We start from the raw sequence: 20,775 nt of genomic DNA, 5'->3' as shown, positions 1-20,775 counted from the left end.
TCGTGCTATGGTGGAGTATAGTCATGTGTTGATGTCATGGAGAGGACTGGGACGAGGTAAGCGATGGACGCACCCTCGAGATCAGATACTGCACTTTCCTTACATGCTTTCGTGTAGTATTTAGAGCATTACAAAAAATGTAGTCATAAAAAAAAAAAAAAAAAAAGAACAAAGTACAGAATAAGTAACTCAATAGTAGGCTGTCATCCTCGTGCTATGGTGGAGTATAGTCATGTGTTGATGTCATGGAGAGGACTGGGACGAGGTAAGCGACTGATGCACCCTCGAGATCAGATACTGCACTTTCCTTACATGCTTTCGTGTAGTATTTAGAGCATTACAGAAAATGTAGTCATAAAAAAAAAAAAGAAGAAAAAAGTACAGAATAAGTAACTCAATAGTAGGCTGTCATCCTCGTGCTATGGTGGAGTATAGTCATGTGTTGATGTCATGGAGAGGACTGGGACGAGGTAAGCGACTGATGCACCCTCGAGATCAGATACTGCACTTTCCTTACATGCTTTCGTGTAGTATTTAGAGCATTACAGAAAATGTAGTCATAAAAAAAAAAGAACAAAGTACAGAATAAGTAACTCAATAGTAGGCTGTCATCCTCGTGCTATGGTGGAGTATAGTCATGTGTTGATGTCATGGAGAGGACTGGGACGAGGTAAGCGACTGATGCACCCTCGAGATCAGATACTGCACTTTCCTTACATGCTTTCGTGTAGTATTTAGAGCATTACAGAAAATGTAGTCATAAAAAAAAAGAACAAAGTACAGAATAAGTAACTCAATAGTAGGCTGTCATCCTCGTGCTATGGTGGAGTATAGTCATGTGTTGATGTCATGGAGAGGACTGGGACGAGGTAAGCGACTGATGCACCCTCGAGATCAGATACTGCACTTTCCTTACATGCTTTCGTGTAGTATTTAGAGCATTACAGAAAATGTAGTCATAAAAAAAAAAAAAAAGAACAAAGTACAGAATAAGTAACTCAATAGTAGGCTGTCATCCTCGTGCTATGGTGGAGTATAGTCATGTGTTGATGTCATGGAGAGGACTGGGACGAGGTAAGCGACTGATGCACCCTCGAGATCAGATACTGCACTTTCCTTACATGCTTTCGTGTAGTATTTAGAGCATTACAGAAAATGTAGTCATAAAAAAAAAAAAGAACAAAGTACAGAATAAGTAACTCAATAGTAGGCTGTCATCCTCGTGCTATGGTGGAGTATAGTCATGTGTTGATGTCATGGAGAGGACTGGGACGAGGTAAGCGACTGATGCACCCTCGAGATCAGATACTGCACTTTCCTTACATGCTTTCGTGTACTATTTAGAGCATTACAGAAAATGTAGTCATAAAAAAAAAAAAGAACAAAGTACAGAATAAGTAACTCAATAGTAGGCTGTCATCCTCGTGCTATGGTGGAGTATAGTCATGTGTTGATGTCATGGAGAGGACTGGGACGAGGTAAGCGACTGATGCACCCTCGAGATCAGATACTGCACTTTCCTTACATGCTTTCGTGTAGTATTTAGAGCATTACAGAAAATGTAGTCATAAAAAAAAAAAGAAGAAAAAAGTACAGAATAAGTAACTCAATAGTAGGCTGTCATCCTCGTGCTATGGTGGAGTATAGTCATGTGTTGATGTCATGGAGAGGACTGGGACGAGGTAAGCGACTGATGCACCCTCGAGATCAGATACTGCACTTTCCTTACATGCTTTCGTGTAGTATTTAGAGCATTACAGAAAATGTAGTCATAAAAAAAAAAAAAGAAAAAAGTACAGAATAAGTAACTCAATAGTAGGCTGTCATCCTCGTGCTATGGTGGAGTATAGTCATGTGTTGATGTCATGGAGAGGACTGGGACGAGGTAAGCGACTGATGCACCCTCGGGATCAGATACTGCACTTTCCTTACATGCTTTCGTGTAGTATTTAGAGCATTACAGAAAATGTAGTCATAAAAAAAAAAGAACAAAGTACAGAATAAGTAACTCAATAGTAGGCTGTCATCCTCGTGCTATGGTGGAGTATAGTCATGTGTTGATGTCGTGGAGAGGACTGGGACGAGGTAAGCGACTGATGCACCCTCGAGATCAGATACTGCACTTTCCTTACATGCTTTCGTGTAGTATTTAGAGCATTACAGAAAATGTAGTCATAAAAAAAAAAGAACAAAGTACAGAATAAGTAACTCAATAGTAGGCTGTCATCCTCGTGCTATGGTGGAGTATAGTCATGTGTTGATGTCGTGGAGAGGACTGGGACGAGGTAAGCGACTGATGCACCCTCGGGATCAGATACTGCACTTTCCTTACATGCTTTCGTGTAGTATTTAGAGCATTACAGAAAATGTAGTCATAAAAAAAAAAGAACAAAGTACAGAATAAGTAACTCAATAGTAGGCTGTCATCCTCGTGCTATGGTGGAGTATAGTCATGTGTTGATGTCATGGAGAGGACTGGGACGAGGTAAGCGACTGACGCACCCTCGAGGTCAGATACTGCACTTTCCTTACATGCTTTCGTGTAGTATTTAGAGCATTACAGAACATGTAGTCATAAAAAAAAAAAAAAAACAAGGTACAGAATAAGTAACTCAATAGTAGGCTGTCATCCTCGTGCTATGGTGGAGTATAGTCATGTGTTGATGTCATGGAGAGGACTGGGACGAGGTAAGCGATGGACGCACCCTCGAGATCAGATACTGCACTTTCCTTACATGCTTTCGTGTAGTATTTAGAGCATTACAGAAAATGTAGTCATAAAAAAAAAAAAAAAAAAAAAGAACAAAGTACAGAATAAGTAACTCAATAGTAGGCTGTCATCCTCGTGCTATGGTGGAGTATAGTCATGTGTTGATGTCATGGAGAGGACTGGGACGAGGTAAGCGACTGATGCACCCTCGAGATCAGATACTGCACTTTCCTTACATGCTTTCGTGTAGTATTTAGAGCATTACAGAAAATGTAGTCATAAAAAAAAAAAAGAAGAAAAAAGTACAGAATAAGTAACTCAATAGTAGGCTGTCATCCTCGTGCTATGGTGGAGTATAGTCATGTGTTGATGTCATGGAGAGGACTGGGACGAGGTAAGCGACTGATGCACCCTCGAGATCAGATACTGCACTTTCCTTACATGCTTTCGTGTAGTATTTAGAGCATTACAGAAAATGTAGTCATAAAAAAAAAAAAGAACAAAGTACAGAATAAGTAACTCAATAGTAGGCTGTCATCCTCGTGCTATGGTGGAGTATAGTCATGTGTTGATGTCATGGAGAGGACTGGGACGAGGTAAGCGACTGATGCACCCTCGAGATCAGATACTGCACTTTCCTTACATGCTTTCGTGTAGTATTTAGAGCATTACAGAAAATGTAGTCATAAAAAAAAAGAACAAAGTACAGAATAAGTAACTCAATAGTAGGCTGTCATCCTCGTGCTATGGTGGAGTATAGTCATGTGTTGATGTCATGGAGAGGACTGGGACGAGGTAAGCGACTGATGCACCCTCGAGATCAGATACTGCACTTTCCTTACATGCTTTCGTGTAGTATTTAGAGCATTACAGAAAATGTAGTCATAAAAAAAAAAGAAGAAAAAAGTACAGAATAAGTAACTCAATAGTAGGCTGTCATCCTCGTGCTATGGTGGAGTATAGTCATGTGTTGATGTCATGGAGAGGACTGGGACGAGGTAAGCGACTGATGCACCCTCGAGATCAGATACTGCACTTTCCTTACATGCTTTCGTGTAGTATTTAGAGCATTACAGAAAATGTAGTCATAAAAAAAAAAAAAGAACAAAGTACAGAATAAGTAACTCAATAGTAGGCTGTCATCCTCGTGCTATGGTGGAGTATAGTCATGTGTTGATGTCGTGGAGAGGACTGGGACGAGGTAAGCGACTGATGCACCCTCGAGATCAGATACTGCACTTTCCTTACATGCTTTCGTGTAGTATTTAGAGCATTACAGAAAATGTAGTCATAAAAAAAAAAAAAAAGAACAAAGTACAGAATAAGTAACTCAATAGTAGGCTGTCATCCTCGTGCTATGGTGGAGTATAGTCATGTGTTGATGTCATGGAGAGGACTGGGACGAGGTAAGCGACTGACGCACCCTCGAGATCAGATACTGCACTTTCCTTACATGCTTTCGTGTAGTATTTAGAGCATTACAGAAAATGTAGTCATAAAAAAAAAAAAAAAAACAAGGTACAGAATAAGTAACTCAATAGTAGGCTGTCATCCTCGTGCTATGGTGGAGTATAGTCATGTGTTGATGTCATGGAGAGGACTGGGACGAGGTAAGCGATGGACGCACCCTCGAGATCAGATACTGCACTTTCCTTACATGCTTTCGTGTAGTATTTAGAGCATTACAGAAAATGTAGTCATAAAAAAAAAAAAAAAAAAGAACAAAGTACAGAATAAGTAACTCAAGAGTAGGCTGTCATCCTCGTGCTATGGTGGAGTATAGTCATGTGTTGATGTCATGGAGAGGACTGGGACGAGGTAAGCGACTGATGCACCCTCGAGATCAGATACTGCACTTTCCTTACATGCTTTCGTGTAGTATTTAGAGCATTACAGAAAATGTAGTCATTAAAAAAAAAAAAAAGAAGAAAAAAGTACAGAATAAGTAACTCAATAGTAGGCTGTCATCCTCGTGCTATGGTGGAGTATAGTCATGTGTTGATGTCATGGAGAGGACTGGGACGAGGTAAGCGACTGATGCACCCTCGAGATCAGATACTGCACTTTCCTTACATGCTTTCGTGTAGTATTTAGAGCATTACAGAAAATGTAGTCATAAAAAAAAAAAAAAAGAACAAAGTACAGAATAAGTAACTCAATAGTAGGCTGTCATCCTCGTGCTATGGTGGAGTATAGTCATGTGTTGATGTCATGGAGAGGACTGGGACGAGGTAAGCGACTGATGCACCCTCGAGATCAGATACTGCACTTTCCTTACATGCTTTCGTGTAGTATTTAGAGCATTACAGAAAATGTAGTCATAAAAAAAAAAAAAAAGAACAAAGTACAGAATAAGTAACTCAATAGTAGGCTGTCATCCTCGTGCTATGGTGGAGTATAGTCATGTGTTGATGTCATGGAGAGGACTGGGACGAGGTAAGCGACTGACGCACCCTCGAGATCAGATACTGCACTTTCCTTACATGCTTTCGTGTAGTATTTAGAGCATTACAGAAAATGTAGTCATAAAAAAAAAAAAAAAAAGAACAAAGTACAGAATAAGTAACTCAATAGTAGGCTGTCATCCTCGTGCTATGGTGGAGTATAGTCATGTGTTGATGTCATGGAGAGGACTGGGACGAGGTAAGCGACTGATGCACCCTCGAGATCAGATACTGCACTTTCCTTACATGCTTTCGTGTAGTATTTAGAGCATTACAGAAAATGTAGTCATAAAAAAAAACAAGAAAAAAAAAGTCCCTCAAATGTCATCGCACAACAGGAATAGCCATTACCCGAATTCAATACCGGACGATAAATTCGTTTCCGTTATCGTTACCATCTCCAATTTCGGTAATATACCGTTTCTGTTTCCGTTACCATTACCGTTACCCTTCCCTGGTTTTTATACGTTTTGCAAGTCCGTCGCGCAGAGATTTCCATTTGTTTTTCACTTCACTGAGTGTATGTGACATAAAGAAAAATCAACATTGTTAATTGAACGTCATTGGTTAGCAGCTCTCCACGCCTCACTATAGGTGCACTAACAGAGTTTAGAAGTAAATTACCGTTCCAGTTGAGTGCTTCTGCCACTTGTATCCACGGGAGGTGTTTCGTTTTCGCGTCTTTGTACTGAGGGCACCGCATGTCCCATAAAGGCCTCCGCTTGTGCGCCTCGGAAATCACTTTTTCAGCTAAAAGCGCTCTGGACATTGCTGGTGCTGACATATCAGTTCCTGGAGAACGAATGGACGAACGGATGACGTAGGCACCAGGGTTACTAGACGCCAAACCTGTAGCCCGCCAAGTGAGGGCAAGAAAGCAGCCAAAAAAATAGCCAAGTCAGATAATTTGAATATAGCCAAAATAGCCAAGCACCTTATGGTCAATTTATTGGTGTATTTATATTAGGTGCGGTCGCAGGTCAGTCTTGCATGCCTTGCAGAAAGCAGAGCTCGATGTTGTTAAGGCGGCAAGCCACCCTGCAGGAATATCGAGAGGGACACCCAGCAATTTCCCTTTAAAGTCTGCATCTTCCCTTTCTGTATTGCCGTGGGTACTTTCCGCACTTCCCACAAATTGGCCACTTGTGCCAATGTCCGAAACGTGAGTGCCAAGAAAAAAAGAGGGCAGCTGCGGTATAAGGGAAAAACATTATCAGTCACAAGCGCTATCACTTTTGATACCAGATAAGCAATTTCCATGCATTTCTGTTGTGTATAAAGCTATATGATACATGTACTTGCGTTATTCAAGTCAGGTATAACTGGGTGATTTCACGCTGAATCAGACCGAGTGGTGCGGTCGACCTCCATCTTTCATCGTGGACCTCAATGTTTTTTTTCTTGCAAACCTATATTAAACCCTCGTCCCCAGGAGGCATATTGGTGCTGAGAGAAGTTGAAAATAACTGGTGGTTATCTTTTAATGAATTATCACTCAGATGTGGGCATTTTGACCATTGCACTTCCTACGAAATTTGGCGCCACGTAATACCGGGGAATCAGATCCCGGTCCGATACGCTGGGACATTAATAATATACAGATTAAATAGTTAGATTATGGTATCTATGATATCAATTTTATATCAAGAATCGTTATGAACCAAAGTGTCATCTTGAAGTCTGATGTCATGGGATGGATCATCCCATTTCAAACCTCATTTCATGTTACCTGTTAGAGCATAATGTAAAAACCCCGAGACTAGGGAACACGAAGTCTCAAAGTCTCGTTGCGAAGAAGTTTCAAATCAACACCGTTTTCAAGAACAACTTCCGTCTTGACCGCCTCACGCCTTTCGCCAAACCTGAGGTTTTTTGCAAGAATCACCGGAATAAATTTGTCCCCTGTTCCTCAAACGTTGTTTACCAGATCCCATTAGCTTGTGGTTTGTTATATTGACCAGACAAAACGTTGCTTAAATGATCGTTTGAGAGAGCATTCAGTAAAACTAAAAAATAAAGCTTCAAACTCTGAAATTGCAAAACATTTGGAAGAATGCTCAGATTGCTTCCCTCTATGGGATGAAACAATTGTAAAGGCATCCGAAGTGGACCCTCACCGAAGGCTTTTGAGAGAGACCCTTTTCATAACTTCTTGTGAGAACTGTGTCAGCAAACCTTCAGTAATTCTCGGTCCGGCCTTGAACAGACTGCTCGTTCCCCCGAAATGACCTCCTATTTTGTTCTCAGCTGGTGTTTCCTTACCTTCTGTTTGTATATATTTCTTGTTTGTGAAGTAAAATTTTCAGCTGTGTTTGAGACTTCATGTTGTGTCTGTCCCTTCGTGTTCCCTAGTCTCGGGGGTTTTTTACATTATGCATCATCTTCACCAGCTCGCTTGCTTTCTAGCCATTTTTTCACCTGTTAGAGCTCATGTTACCCGTTTGTTTTTGCGCAGGCAGTGCTGTGAAGACCACCCGTCCTTGGCCGTGCTGTGTCCTGCATCACAAGGGACCTTGGGTGCTGTCTATACTCTATTCTACTCTACTGTGCGTGTCGCACTGTCGGCAGTACCGCTCCATAACATGCGCACCAAGCACGCATCACGAAACATGTTTTTCACCACAGTTGGCTTGATCCTCTGGCTGTATGTCACTGCTGCATCCCAAGCAGCAGCTGATCTCCCAGCAGCAGCTGATCTCCAAGCAGCAGCTGATCTCCAAGCACAGGTTCGCGAAGAAGCCTCCAATGTGCACGGCGAATCTCCCTTCTATACTTGCAAGAAATCTCAAGGTACCTTTATTACACCGATTTGTTCTTGCGACACAAAATGCAATCTACGCGGGGACTGTTGCATCGACGCTGCTAAAGATGTACCACACGAACGATATAGGTGTGCACGGCTACCAAGTGGTGGACATCACGTTTGGGTGAAGGCGTCATGTGCAGGACAATCGGTCTCACCGAAGATGAAAGAGAAATGCGAGGGACAATTCACGGGCAATTTTCCTTATCGATCATTCCAGTTCAGCATTGACATTCCTTCCTTCCACGAGCCGTCGGGGACCTTGTATCGAAATTTTGACTGTGTAAAGTGCAACGGAGGAGATCGAAGCGAGACGTACGATTGGCACAGTAAGATTGAATGGGTCGGAGAGTCGCCAGGGAAACTGAGTGCTGAGAGCCAACTGCAGAAGATGCAGTATGACGCCAAACGAGGCGTTTATTGGATGATGCACGCGGGTATTATGTACGATGCTACGGTTCAAAGTGCCGTGTTCGAGTGGAAGAATTTTACGAAAGCGTTCAACACGATGGAGTGCTCTCCCACTGTGGATGAATGCCCTAAAGGAAGCGATCCTGCACTCACTCGGAAGTGTGCACTGTACGCTGCCTATTATACCCCGAGCGATACGAAACAAGTAACATACAAGAACTTCCACTGTGCCCTCTGTAATGGAGTGCCCCGTACAACGGTTGAGAAAGACGGCGAACGAGCAAAATTTCTTCAATCGATTAGCTGTTCACCAGTTAAACCCACTTCAGACGACTCCTTGTTCGTGCTCGACCCACGGACAGATCACACCGAGTGTGGTGATGGTCAGATATGGCTTCCACGGCTGCACTCCTGTCAAGCTTTCGGCTGCAGAGGGGAAACAGTGAAAGGCACCAACGGTTGTCTACACCCGAACGGTATCCATAGCCGCCTCTGGATCGTGTTTGAACGAGACCAAGCCACCATCCTCCCGAACCGCAAGCTAAAAATCGACCTCAGTTGCAAATCTGCGAGTTCCAATGACTACGAAATAGACAGCTGGACCGGGGATATCCTCGTGCGTGTCCGAGATGTTGTACCTGTCCAGACTAATCGAGCAAAATTTACATCGACTGCCTTGCCAACGAAACCCACACTTAGTTCTAAAACCAACGACCATCGTTATACCTGGATATCTTATGGAGTGCGAGCCATCCTCGTCATAATGTTGTTGGGTTTATACTGCAGCTGGGCTTCGTGTTAAGAGGACATGCCAGCCAAGCCAACCCTTGGCACGAGGTGGCGCTGGGACCAGTCAGCCACCAGATGGTGCTAGAGGCACAGAGTCCCGTAGCCAGAACTGTTTCTCAGGGGGAGTGCAATACACCGCGGGGGCATGTAGTTCCAATAACACGCGTGGCCATGTTGAATTTGTTCGAAATGACATGCACGGCTAATCTCCTAAGAAAGGAAGGGGTCTTACTGGATACAGCTAAGGCTGCCGAACTGCATCCATTCATGTGCGTGTGGTTGCTTGCTTGGTTCGAACTCTGTTAGACTTGTGTACGTCTTGCTGCTTTTCATTTACAGTGCTGTTCATTAAAATGTCCCGGCTGTATAATGTGTCTCTACTGCTACTTACAACATATGTTCATCAGCAGAGTGATTTTGTGCCATGCGTGACTTCATGTATGAGCATTTTCTGGTTATATTTTGAGTGATAGTATGTGTGAACCTCCTATGCTGTGCCAATTCCTGTAACGGCCGGTGAGCACAGGCCGCCAGTATTTGAAAATAAAATAAATAAAATATTACCTTCAAGTCTGAGGTGGTGTCGCTCAAACAGTATTCACGAAGAAATAACGCGGAAATAAAAAAAACTTTCGCCTAAAACCCAATAAATGCTGCGCTGACGTAGTCTGTGATATATCTAGAAAGCTTGGCCTAGAGCTAGCAGCAGATGCCCACTGAAGTAGCTCACAGAGTTCCAACACAGGATCCATCTAAACTCAACATCGTAGATCGATTTCATTCTCTTTCCATTTCTCTCTTTCGTTCTCTCCCATCCAAAAAGTGACGTTTAAACGCAGCTCACTTCGGTTACCACCACAATGAGCCAATCTTTGTAAACAAACATCTCTGCAAGGAGCTAAAACAATTGTTGGGCAAAACGATCCAGAAGTATAATCCTGGAAGGATGGTTTTTCTAATGAAGAGCATCCACTCGAAACGTCAAGTATAGTTTTCCCCCTTGTTATGTACACCAGTCCCGGTTTTTACTCCAAAAAGAACGCCCCCAAATTGCGCTTGTTTGGCTTGGATAGTACCAGTCGTTTTTAGCGTTAATTATTATTTACTGTGTGGTGTTATGTTTGTATGTGTGTACGTATTATTATTTATTGCGTTATGCTATATATTATTATTATTATTACGTATGGGTCAAGGACGGCACGATCTTCATCCGACGTACGAAAAATTCCAGAGCGGTTCATGTTGAACCAGAAGCAAAACTGCTTGAAATTAACTAATGGGAACATGTAACCTTTACGCAAGTATATATATAAACATTAGAAGCATGCGTGACTTTGTATCGGTTGACAAACTTAATGATAGCTGTAAGGTACGGTTCTTATTTCAAACTGTATCATCTCAATATTACAACTGTTGCGAAGATTTTGGATCAATTAACCACCGTATTGTCGTCTTTGGAGTCCAAGTTCGACGTTATCGCATTCACAGGAACTTTGTTACGTGAGAGAGACTGTTATCAATTAAATAATTATATATTTTAGCAAAAAAGGTCAGATTCAGAAGGGCTTTTGCAGCTGGCAGAGAGCCCACAGTCACTGTTAGGGTACCAGAGTTTGCTATTCTTTGGTTGTGCACTGTCTCCTGTGTGTGGCAGAGAGCACCTCTTGAGCTATTTTGTTTGCATTTACAGCTAGGAATCTGTCCTCCTTGTTTACGGGCGTGGGGATGGCCGGGATGCCCTCTTTCCTAGATTTCTTATAAACCACGGTTATAAACGGAATGGTGTCCTATCGTCATGTTCGTTTTCAAACTCCATAGTTTCGTGATTCAACACAGTAGTGGAAACGATGCTTACACTGTCAGAGTTGCAGAGACTCACCTTCTGCGAAGTAGGGAGTCTTCCATAGTCTTCGGCTACTTGAGAATCTAAACCCAGGGCAGTTCACTGCACACAGTTGTTCACAAGGACGATCACAGCAGAACTCAAAAGTGCTGAGTAATTGCAAGTGTTTGCACCCGACGATGCACAGGCACACGTTCAGCTTGTTGACCCCCGACGGTTGATGACGGTGGCATGGCAGTGCTTTCCAGGGCCATACTTAGACCGTGTGTCCGGGGTTTTTTGCTGCGTTTTCAAAAGGCGCTTTCAGACATATGTCGGCACAGTTCCCTTATAGAAGTCGGCCCAGGACCCACACCCAGGGCATCAGTCGTGACGTTCCCCCACCTCTGTGTGGCAGACAACGGTGAGTCCTTTCAGCATCACCACCACCTGGTTTTTAAGAAAAGAAAAGTATTCGTTAAAAGCTGCACAAGTTTGCCCATATGGAAGTAAGACTGCAAAAAGGCGCTAAACACAAAGTGAAACTTAACAGTGTCAACCCTGTGTTCCTTTCTACTGTGTCCTTTGTGAAATTTTTGATTTGGTGTATTGTTACGTACGCAATATCTTCCGAATTTTTGGACTTCTCCCTCCCCAGTCATAAGAAGGGATAGGAGCAAATACTGTTCCGCTAAAAGGACCAAGAATGGCTGCGATAAATTATGCGTTGACACATACAGTTACTGTACGTCAAATGTACGAAGCACGTTGCACGAGAGAGTAATCATTCTAAGAAGCCTACGTGTGGTAACAACTGGTAAAGGTACGTGAGGTAAAAACATTCTGCATGACGCTTGTGAAGCTTTTAGCTACCCAAACAGTGGTATTCCCCCACGAGTGTGCCCCGTTGATCTCATTATCTCAACTGAACTCAAAAATCAGCCAGTAATTGCCTCCTACCGGTACTCCCCTATTCGACACAGTCGCCGGTGCTCGTCAGCAGCTCAAGATATGGCCCCTGCCACTTTCGGTATGGATTCCCATGTCGCTTTTGATGACAATGCTCTTGGTTTTGTTGATTGTCGTTAGAGGACAAGACTTCTGGGAACAAGGCGCTACGTTCTCACCAAATAGTGTGAGTCCACTATAGTGTGAGAATAGTGTGTGTCCACTTACTGCAGTAAACGCTGAATAAACGTATAAAAGCAGACGACGCGTCCACACAATGGTAGTTCATCGTTTCTCCGCAGCGTGCCGACACTGCTCGATCTCGGAGCGAATATACCCAAGGGGCGACGCAGAGGTGGGAGAAGACAAAACGGCGGATTACTAATCACACTGCCAAATAGTGTAGCAGGAGGATAATCACATGGAGTGCCCTTGTTTTGGAAGTAGACATCGGTTACTTTGCGTAGGTGCCCTGGAGCGCGAGTGTTTCAGATTCTTCTCACCTAACGCGACATAAGCACCATTCGCGCACCTGGGAGTGCGAGACTCCGAGCTCGAATGCAATCTTTGAGATTCGATTACTCAAAGCAAAATGGGATTCCAAAAGAAATATTTCTTTTGCCAGAACTGGTCGGAAAGTGGTACACCAGAAACAGTGGACAGGAGAACGTCACTTGATCTCACAGACCAAAACAACAGTGTACATTCCACAGGCACAAAGGGTGAGACATACTACATATGTAAAGGGCCTGAGGAAGGCAAAATGATAACGTGGGTGACTCGGAGACTTGCACGACCAGTTGGTTCCACTTTTCATGTGTTGGGCTAAAGACCACACCAAGAACAAAGCAGTGGTACTGAAACAGCTGCCGCCACAAATGAATGACTACTAGAATTGTGTGGTATTTTACTCATTTTTATTAACCATCATTTCACATTTATTATCTGCTTTTCTAGTCTAATGTGCAATAAACTTACAGGAGTCAAAATTGCAACACCCTAAGGAACTCGTGTTCATCATGAATGCTTAATGAACTAGTTCGGGAGAAACAACAGAGCTGCAAAGGCTTACCAAACAGCAGCGCACAATGGCTATTTTGTCAATTTGTGGCACTTCCCTGCTGCTGTTAGTCACAAGGGCGTCAACTAGCAGTGGGCCTTTGAGTATGGTATACTAGTTTCTCTAACGAAAGAAGGGCGACGGTGAAGGCAAGCTGGTATAGACTCATGGTAAGGGACCGAGACACAGAACAAGAAGGTCGGATGACAAATTCAAAGACTCAGCAAAAGGTTTATTACGGATACCCAACTATTCGCTGCGAGATCGACCTATAGGGGGCGAAACTGTCGCCCTTCTAGTGTGGATAACACGTGGGCCGATGTTCGGAATTGGTAGTTCTTTTTCCGTAGTATATATTCACCGGAAGATCACTGGTACGATACTGTCCGGTTCTCCAATGCTCCACTTACTGCAGTAAACGCTGAATAAACGTATAAAAGCAGACGACGCGTCCACACAATGGTAGTTCATCGTTTCTCCGCAGCGTGCCGACACTGCTCGATCTCGGAGCGAATATACCCAAGGGGCGACGCAGAGGTGGGAGAAGACAAAACGGCGGATTACTAATCACACTGCCATGTGTGGCTGTCTCGGTAGACTCTCGCAGTAACCTCAGTCTTTTATCCCTTTCAACCGCAAGTACAATCGTCTCATGAAGCAACGGGAGACATCCACTGCAATCTTTGAGATGAATGGCCGCTCCGAGAACATATTCTTCTTTTTGACATTACAAGAGTGTTGAAGCAATGTCCACTCTGACCGACATATGAAAATCCGCACAAAAGGGATTTCTCAATCGAGTGCGTGTTCCCTCGAGTGCATTTTCTGGATTATGCTGGTTTTATGGAAAGGATAATCCAAAACCGGTGCTGCATGCTTCCAGTTCTCATTCTAAACTTGTAAACTTTGTGTTGTGTCATCTCTCCTCAAGGCAGCCACGAGAAAGAACTGCATGCATTTCGTTTCAGAGAGAGTAAATTGTCAGTATGTTAGACTTCGTAAAGCAGGCTATCATCACAACGTTGTTTCTTCTCGTGCTTTAAAGGATGTGTTATCTAGTTCAAAGTGTCATTTGCGACAGAATGTTGATAATCCCAGAAGGATTTCGGTCATTCCGTACTTTCACGGCATCTCGCACAATATTTTTGCTGCAGCCAGGGACTATGATATAAAGGTAGTCTTATCAAACGCTTTCTGGTTAAGCAGATTAACACCTTTTTCCCATACTTTTGTCGACTGCCCAGTGAAGCACCAGAATCCTTTTGTGGATTGTAAGGCAAACGTTACCTATGCCATTCCCCTTTTGTGCGGATTTTCATATGTCGGTCAGAGTGGACGTTGCTTGAACGACAGTCTCCGAGAACACTCTTGTAATGTCAAAAAGAAGAATATGCTCTTGGATGAAAGATGTTAACGATGAAAGTCACTGAAAAGGTTAGCCAGCTGTAGGGATCGAACCCACACCTTCTGGATTGCCGGTCCAGGGCTCTACCAATTGGGCTAAGCTAACACGCCTTCTCAGCGACTTCCAGGGTGCGTCACCTGAAGGGACAAACCAGCCACTCTCTCTCACTCATCCTCCTTTCACTCTTACATTTTTGCTCACTCGCACACACATTCATACGACGGGATCGACGCAGGCGGCAACTGATGAGCGTGAAAGGCAAATCGAGAGTTTGGCAAATTGATGCTTTGTATGTATTTGTCCCTTCTGTGTTGTTCCAGCCTCAGGACAGCCTAGGCCATCTCCGCGATGAGAAGCACAAACTGCGCTTTCGCATGGCGGGGAGGAGGCACAAGCGAGAGGAAGCGTACAGAAGGGAACGGGATCCCCCGTAAACAGAACACGTCAGCGGCGCGCCGAAGGCCGAAGGAGGTTAACAGCCTGCGGAGGCATGCTGTAGTGTCTCGTGTCTCCACGCTTCCGCACACCGCGGGCAACGGTGAGTCACGCGACGCAGGTGCGCCTCTGCGCATGAGTGGAGGGAAGACGAGGGAAGTGGAGGGAAGGCGCCGCCGTAGCCAACGGGGCTTCCCGAGTGGAGTAACCGGGAGAGGATGTATGGGCAGAAAGCTCAGTTACTAACGCACAGTGCCATGTGCCAGTCGCCACGTGAACTATGCGCGGCTCGAATCCAAGAACGGGGCCGTTAATACAGGTGTGTGCATTTAGGCACTTCGCTCGTTGTCTACCCAAGTAACGAACTTCCGGTGGCGCAGGATGGCGCATTTATGCGTGCGAAATCTGCAGAACAATCGTGGAAGCCATATACCCAAGCAGCAAAATGTACTGAAAGTCGGGTGCAATAGGGGTGGACGGGTAGGTGGAAGGCCTTGAACAGACTCGTGAAACTAAGAAACATCGATAAGACACATACCGTCCATCCCTATTGCACTCGACTTTCAGTACATTGTGCTGCTTGGGTACTCAGCTTAAAAAATAGACAGAGCAACGAAAACTTCGGCCTCCGCGCATCAGATTAGGGCAACATAGCGGACGTAGGAGAGTTGTTTTCAGGAGCCCGATGTTGAACTGAACATACCGTTCGTTATCGTTATTATTTGAACCTCCCGCGCTTCGCCTCATCAAACTATAGCTAAACCCCGCCCACGCGGCGGGTTAGCGATAGCTTTCGGTATGGGCGTAGCGATCGGTATACTTTATCGCACCGTGAAGTTTGAAACGCGGAGAACCAGAATCATGGCTGACTTGTGCAGCCTGCTAGCTGCTGTTGTTGCTGTGCGTAGTTTGGGGAAGGGTAGGGCTACATTAAGCAGACGACATACAAGGGAAGAGACGAGATTGCAGAGCAGACGAAACTTATTCCCGAAAGATAATTCAATACATCTATTACACCACGCATTGAAATGTATAAAAAAAAAAAAAAGGCGACCCTGCTGTCGTTGTGTTCATGATTGCATTGAAAGTCGAATATTATGTTACACAAAATGCGAGTACCACGCAGACCACACACAGTGCGCATGCACTGTGTGGTTATCGATGTCCATACCTTGCTCCCGGCGGATTTTCATTACGGAATGCGCAGTTATGCATCTGTCAATATCACAGGGCCGTCCGTTGCTTCCTTGTGTCCTATTACTCCACAGTACGCAGTCATTGGAAAGGGAGTTCGTGGGTGCGGGTTCACATTTGAAAGTTTGCGAAGCACACGCAAGTTGCGCCGGTGATGAACCTTCGCCGAAGTCAGTTCGGTTAACCTTGATCATCCTCGAATAATAAATACCTCTACTAAGAGCCACTAGATAACCTTATTTATAGGGTCTCTACTTCTGCTGTATAACACAAAATCACTCACAGCACACGCAACGTAGTCCCAGCTGCACACGTCGGGTGAAATGGAACTTCACGACACACTGAAAGACACCGAATGCAAGTACCGGTACTAGGTAGTATTCATCTTCCTAAATACAGTATAACGGCGAAAACAACCACAAATATGACGCAGTTCTTCTTGCTCTTTTGCTTCAAGCTGTCTTTATCAAAACTGATCAAGCAATACGTCACCGCTGCCCTTAAGCCTTTTCGAAGCCAGAGCTACCGCTGCTGCCATTTTGGTCGGCTAAAGAATTAAACAAGCGCTGTCATTCGCCACGTTTGCTGCTACGCTCTTGGCGATGGGAGGCACTATCGGTATTGAGCAGCGTAACCAACTTTACGTATGTCATCAAAGGAAACAATAACGAACGATATATATGGGCGGAGCATCCATATAACGAAAAGTTCAGCATCGGGAGGATCAGGGTCGCCTTATCCCTTTTGAATCAGGGCAGAGCTCGTGTGGCTCGTGTAAGAGCTTGTAAGCGCATTCTTTTCACTTGCACTGGACTGCACTACCGTGGACTCCACGCAAGACGGGTTTTCTGCGTCTGACGGGGATCTGCACTTTCCAGCTGAAAGGAACTTTATTAGTAATGCCTTTCTTTTCAACAGGAAAGTGCAGCACGCAAATAACCCAGTTCAGATCTGGTGCAGGAGGTGCAAGCGAAAAGAATGCACCTACTGTCGCTCGGGCCCCTGGTGCCGCTAGGGGGAGCTATCGGTGCACAAAAACGATTGTTGGCAAACACGGACGTACCCACCACTTCCTTTTCTTTTTCCGTTTTGTGGCAGTACAGGCACTGAGGCAGTGGCATAAGCAAGAGGGACGGTCATCAAGACTACTACTTTCCTGTCCAATTCAGCGGCGTACGAAGCATCCATCTTTGAAACCAGGATTGGATCGAATATTTGCGAAAAGATGGCTACGAAGTACGATGAGTGCGTTCGAGAATACGCGTGAGAAAGTCCTCCCGAAAAGGAAAACGCTCGGGCAACGCACAACGTGGTCATTATAATCTAGTAGGTCGTGGTTCCAGCGAAGTTTGGCGTTCCTTTGGCGAGATAACTTGTTTCCTTTGTGTATGGGCATCCATGAATGCTTCAAGCATATAAGGTAAGTAAATTTTTCACTCGCATGGTTGAAATAATGTTAGAATTTGAGATTTAGCTGAAGGAGCTAGGCCTACTTAAGATAGGCTGGGCCGCCGCCGAAAGATTCCCGTTCCGCGTCTACACATTGTGTGTGTTTGCTAGAATCAGTGCACTTACCGGCTTAGCGCTTGAGTTCACTCAAAACACGTTCAGCCGAGGGCAGCCCTGAACTATATGCGTTGCACACCCGCGTAAGTCCCAAACCTTGCAAAACAAAGCTCAAGCTAGGTAATTGCAGGGATATTTCTTCGTCTGCAGTGGGGGTCAAGTGCTATTTCTTCTTTTGTTTAGATCACATGACCACTCACCCCATGCTTAGCTTAGCAGACGAGGTCTGTTATGTTTTATCGTGCGGTGATAGCCATCAGGCTGTCATTTCATGTACTGAGTAATAGAAAAAGCAGCGACGCCAACTGCGGGACAATAAATAATAAATGTGCGCAGAGTGTGGTGAACAGACGGGCACTGGGCAGATAACATGGAACAATGGAACCCATAACTCGACCATAGACTACGTTCTCACCAAAACAAACCGTAAGTCCTCTGTGCCTTCGCCGACGACGTCGTCCGCCTCTCTGACTCGCAAAAAAATATGCAGGAGCTCCTAGATATTTGCGGGAAGGTGGCCAGAGGGGACGGCCTTAAGTTTAGCACCGAAAAGTCGGAGTGGATGGGATTCAATGTGCACAATCCTCCCACACTGGTCCTACAACAAAGCTGTCTAACAAGGTGCAGCTCATACAAGTATTTAGGCGTCACTATCAATGCTGATGCACAGTACCTAGGTCTGCACGAGAGGCTCGTCATCACAAAGTCCAACCGGCTGAAGGGGCATAAGTGGAACATTGCGAAGAATTCCTATAATCCATATACAGTAGGCCGTACGCTGTGGAAGACCATGGCGGTGCCAGCAGCTACACATGCAAATGATGCCATCGTATACAACCCTCAAACTCTAAAGATACTGGACAGACACCAGTACGAATTGGGGCGATGGCTGCTCGGGGGCAATTGCGCGACGGCTAACTTGGTAGTGACTGGTGAAATGGGATGGTCCACGTACCTGGAACGGGACGCCCGAGCGAAACTCACCTACCTCGGACGACTTGTACACCTCCCAGACCAATGCTATGCAAGGAGGATCTATCGTTACATAAGGTATCGAGGCTTAAAAACTAACTGGGTCCGAAGAGTTTCAACCCTGGACAGAACATACAGTGAGGGGACCACACGACACGTGGCAAAGTCGGAAAGGGAGTGGGCCCGAACAGTCCGAAGAGAGATAGCAGCTAAGGAGGAACACCGCTGGAAGGAGGCAATGTCAAAAAAGAGACGTACGCGGCCTACAAGCAAACACCAGCACCTGTAGCAGAGTATAGAGGAGACAGCGCCCTTCTATTTCAGGCCAGAACAGGGTGTCTCCTCACTCAAAAAAGAACTCATGAGCTCTTTGAAGACGGAGACCCCTATTGCTTGCTCTGCGGGAAGGAAGATGAAGATCTGGACCACATCCTGTTTAGGTGCGAAGCGCTTAGGGACCTCACCTCCCGAGAGGAACTGGTAAAGCACGAGGAGAATAGGAAGGTGGTCCTGGGCTTCGAGGACTCCCCACCAGAAAGTGCACGCAGACGGACCGGAATCGAGCGGCCATGCGAACGGCGGTCTCTCCCACCCAGCGCAAGCACCAAGCGCCACCTACGAGAATGGGAGCGAAGAACAACCTGCCTGCAGTAGTGTAGTCTGTGTAGTTATGGTGTAGTGTAGTTGACTTTACGGCGACCAGCCAAGTTACTCCTGAGGCGCTTGATACAAGCGCCCACCCTGTCTTAAAAGGGTTCAGGTACTGGAACTAACTAACTAAGAATTTCCGAAGCATGCGGTCACGTGATACTGTCGCCTGTCCGGCGGCGTGACTAAAACACGTGAAAGCACGTGAATTAAACGCTAGAAAAGAAGAAGAAACGCTTACTCGATCATCGTGCTCCTGTCGTCTGCTCAACAGAACCGAGAGGCAAGAGAATGCAATTGTTTTCCGTTGGTTTCGCTAAACAGGAAGCGCTATGTAGTTGACAAGCGCGACCTTTATTGCCAAGACAAACATCGTTCACGTTCATCAGTTTGGCTTCGTCCGTAGAGGCTGCCGTACCGACTCGCGAAAAGCACTGCTTTCCCCATAGCCTGCCATGTAATGCCCCTGTCACACGGGCATTTCGATCCTTCTCGAATCCGATCTGCATTGAACTTCCCGAGCACGCTCGAGTTTTGACGCTGCTACACGGCCACTTTCAATGCGCATTGAATGGTTGACCTGTGCAAATGAATAAACGGAACTTATTAATTTCGCGGTTCCTATATAACAGCGATATTAGTGGTAATTTATCGTATACATATGTAAGCATCATTTGTAGCTTCGCGCGCATGTCCGTCTTAAGTTATGATGACATGCTTTCGGGAACCAATGGGAATAACTGAGGCTTTCGCACCTTTCGAGTGGAGCGGAAGTTTATTCCGAAACAATTCTAACACAGGCTAATTTAGTGCCACATGGGCGTGAAGTGAACTCCCAAGCGAATGTCACGGTTGTTGCTACATGGCTTAAGTGTCACGAGTAGCAGTATGATGGCAATTACGATAGGCAAGATTAAAGTGCCTCAAAATGCTTAGATGCGCGCCACAATACCTTCCTGATAATGTTTTTCTTTTTTTGCTTAGAAACACTTTCTGCAAATCTTCTTCCAAAATAAAACAAATTCGCCTGAAACATGTGCCTCAAACATGTGTTCACAGACTGATAACTGTATACTAAAAGCAAATAAACAAGCTGTCAAAAGTACTTGTTCAAAAATATTCTGGTGTGGGGCCCCCTTTTTTTCTCAACATTTTTAACTGTGCCACAAAGCATGCCGTCGAAGCTACGCACTCGGTTCGCCAAAGAGAAGTGAAGGGAGAACCTTAGTGCGCTTTCTGCCAAGTGTCACACGAATGACACCAAGTGCAAGTGTAACTCGTTGAAAATACACAAATTAGTTGGTGCGACGGTTATATAAATCAGAGACTATACGACATTACAATTCTTTTTTCCTCAATACTGTGATATGTAGTACATCGTGTGCATGTGTAATGAATCATGTCTATCAGAATGTTACAATCCCTTTAAATACGTAGACCATAACAGCAGCAAGTATTAGATCGATTATGTGACAGTGTCAGTGTAGTCATATGTACCACTTATTGGACACAGTAGTTGCGCAGATGCAACTCACACTTCAGGAAAAGACGAAAATTTTGCGCACATC

General features: G+C 44.9%; 3 protein-coding genes across 13 annotated transcripts in view; 2 read left to right on the top strand and 1 right to left on the bottom strand.

Moving 5' to 3' along the window:
* The window catches only part of LOC135392024 (uncharacterized), a 31,130-nt gene extending 21,427 nt beyond the window's left edge, over positions 1 to 9,703 (top strand). The window contains exon 2 of the mRNA XM_064622641.1: positions 7,610 to 9,703. Coding sequence (XP_064478711.1) covers positions 7,737 to 9,170 — 1,434 coding nt within the window. The 5' untranslated portion in view covers positions 7,610 to 7,736 and the 3' untranslated portion in view covers positions 9,171 to 9,703. The remainder of the gene's footprint in view (positions 1 to 7,609) is intronic.
* LOC135392025 (uncharacterized) overlaps positions 1 to 20,775 on the bottom strand; it is a 134,511-nt gene that overhangs the window by 63,793 nt on the left and 49,943 nt on the right. For 9 of the 11 annotated variants that reach the window (XR_010422151.1, XR_010422152.1, XR_010422155.1 and 6 more), the window contains exon 3: positions 11,037 to 11,429. The gene's annotated coding sequence lies outside the window, so the exon portion shown is untranslated. Of the gene's footprint in view, positions 1 to 11,036; positions 11,430 to 12,155; positions 12,200 to 12,999; positions 13,215 to 20,775 lie in introns of those variants that run through there. The other 2 variants (XM_064622644.1, XM_064622645.1) reach the window with 2 other exon arrangements.
* Positions 17,371 to 20,775, top strand: part of LOC135392023 (uncharacterized) — a 44,382-nt gene continuing 40,977 nt past the window's right edge. The window contains exon 1 of the mRNA XM_064622638.1: positions 17,371 to 17,441. Within this exon, the coding sequence (XP_064478708.1) occupies positions 17,410 to 17,441 (32 nt within the window). The 5' untranslated portion in view covers positions 17,371 to 17,409. The remainder of the gene's footprint in view (positions 17,442 to 20,775) is intronic.

Source organism: Ornithodoros turicata, chromosome 4 (genome assembly GCF_037126465.1).
Source record: "Ornithodoros turicata isolate Travis chromosome 4, ASM3712646v1, whole genome shotgun sequence".
NCBI lineage: Eukaryota > Metazoa > Arthropoda > Arachnida > Ixodida > Argasidae > Ornithodoros > Ornithodoros turicata.
The sequence above is the reverse complement of the archived record's forward strand: the minus strand, read 5'-3'. Positions and strand labels throughout refer to the sequence as shown.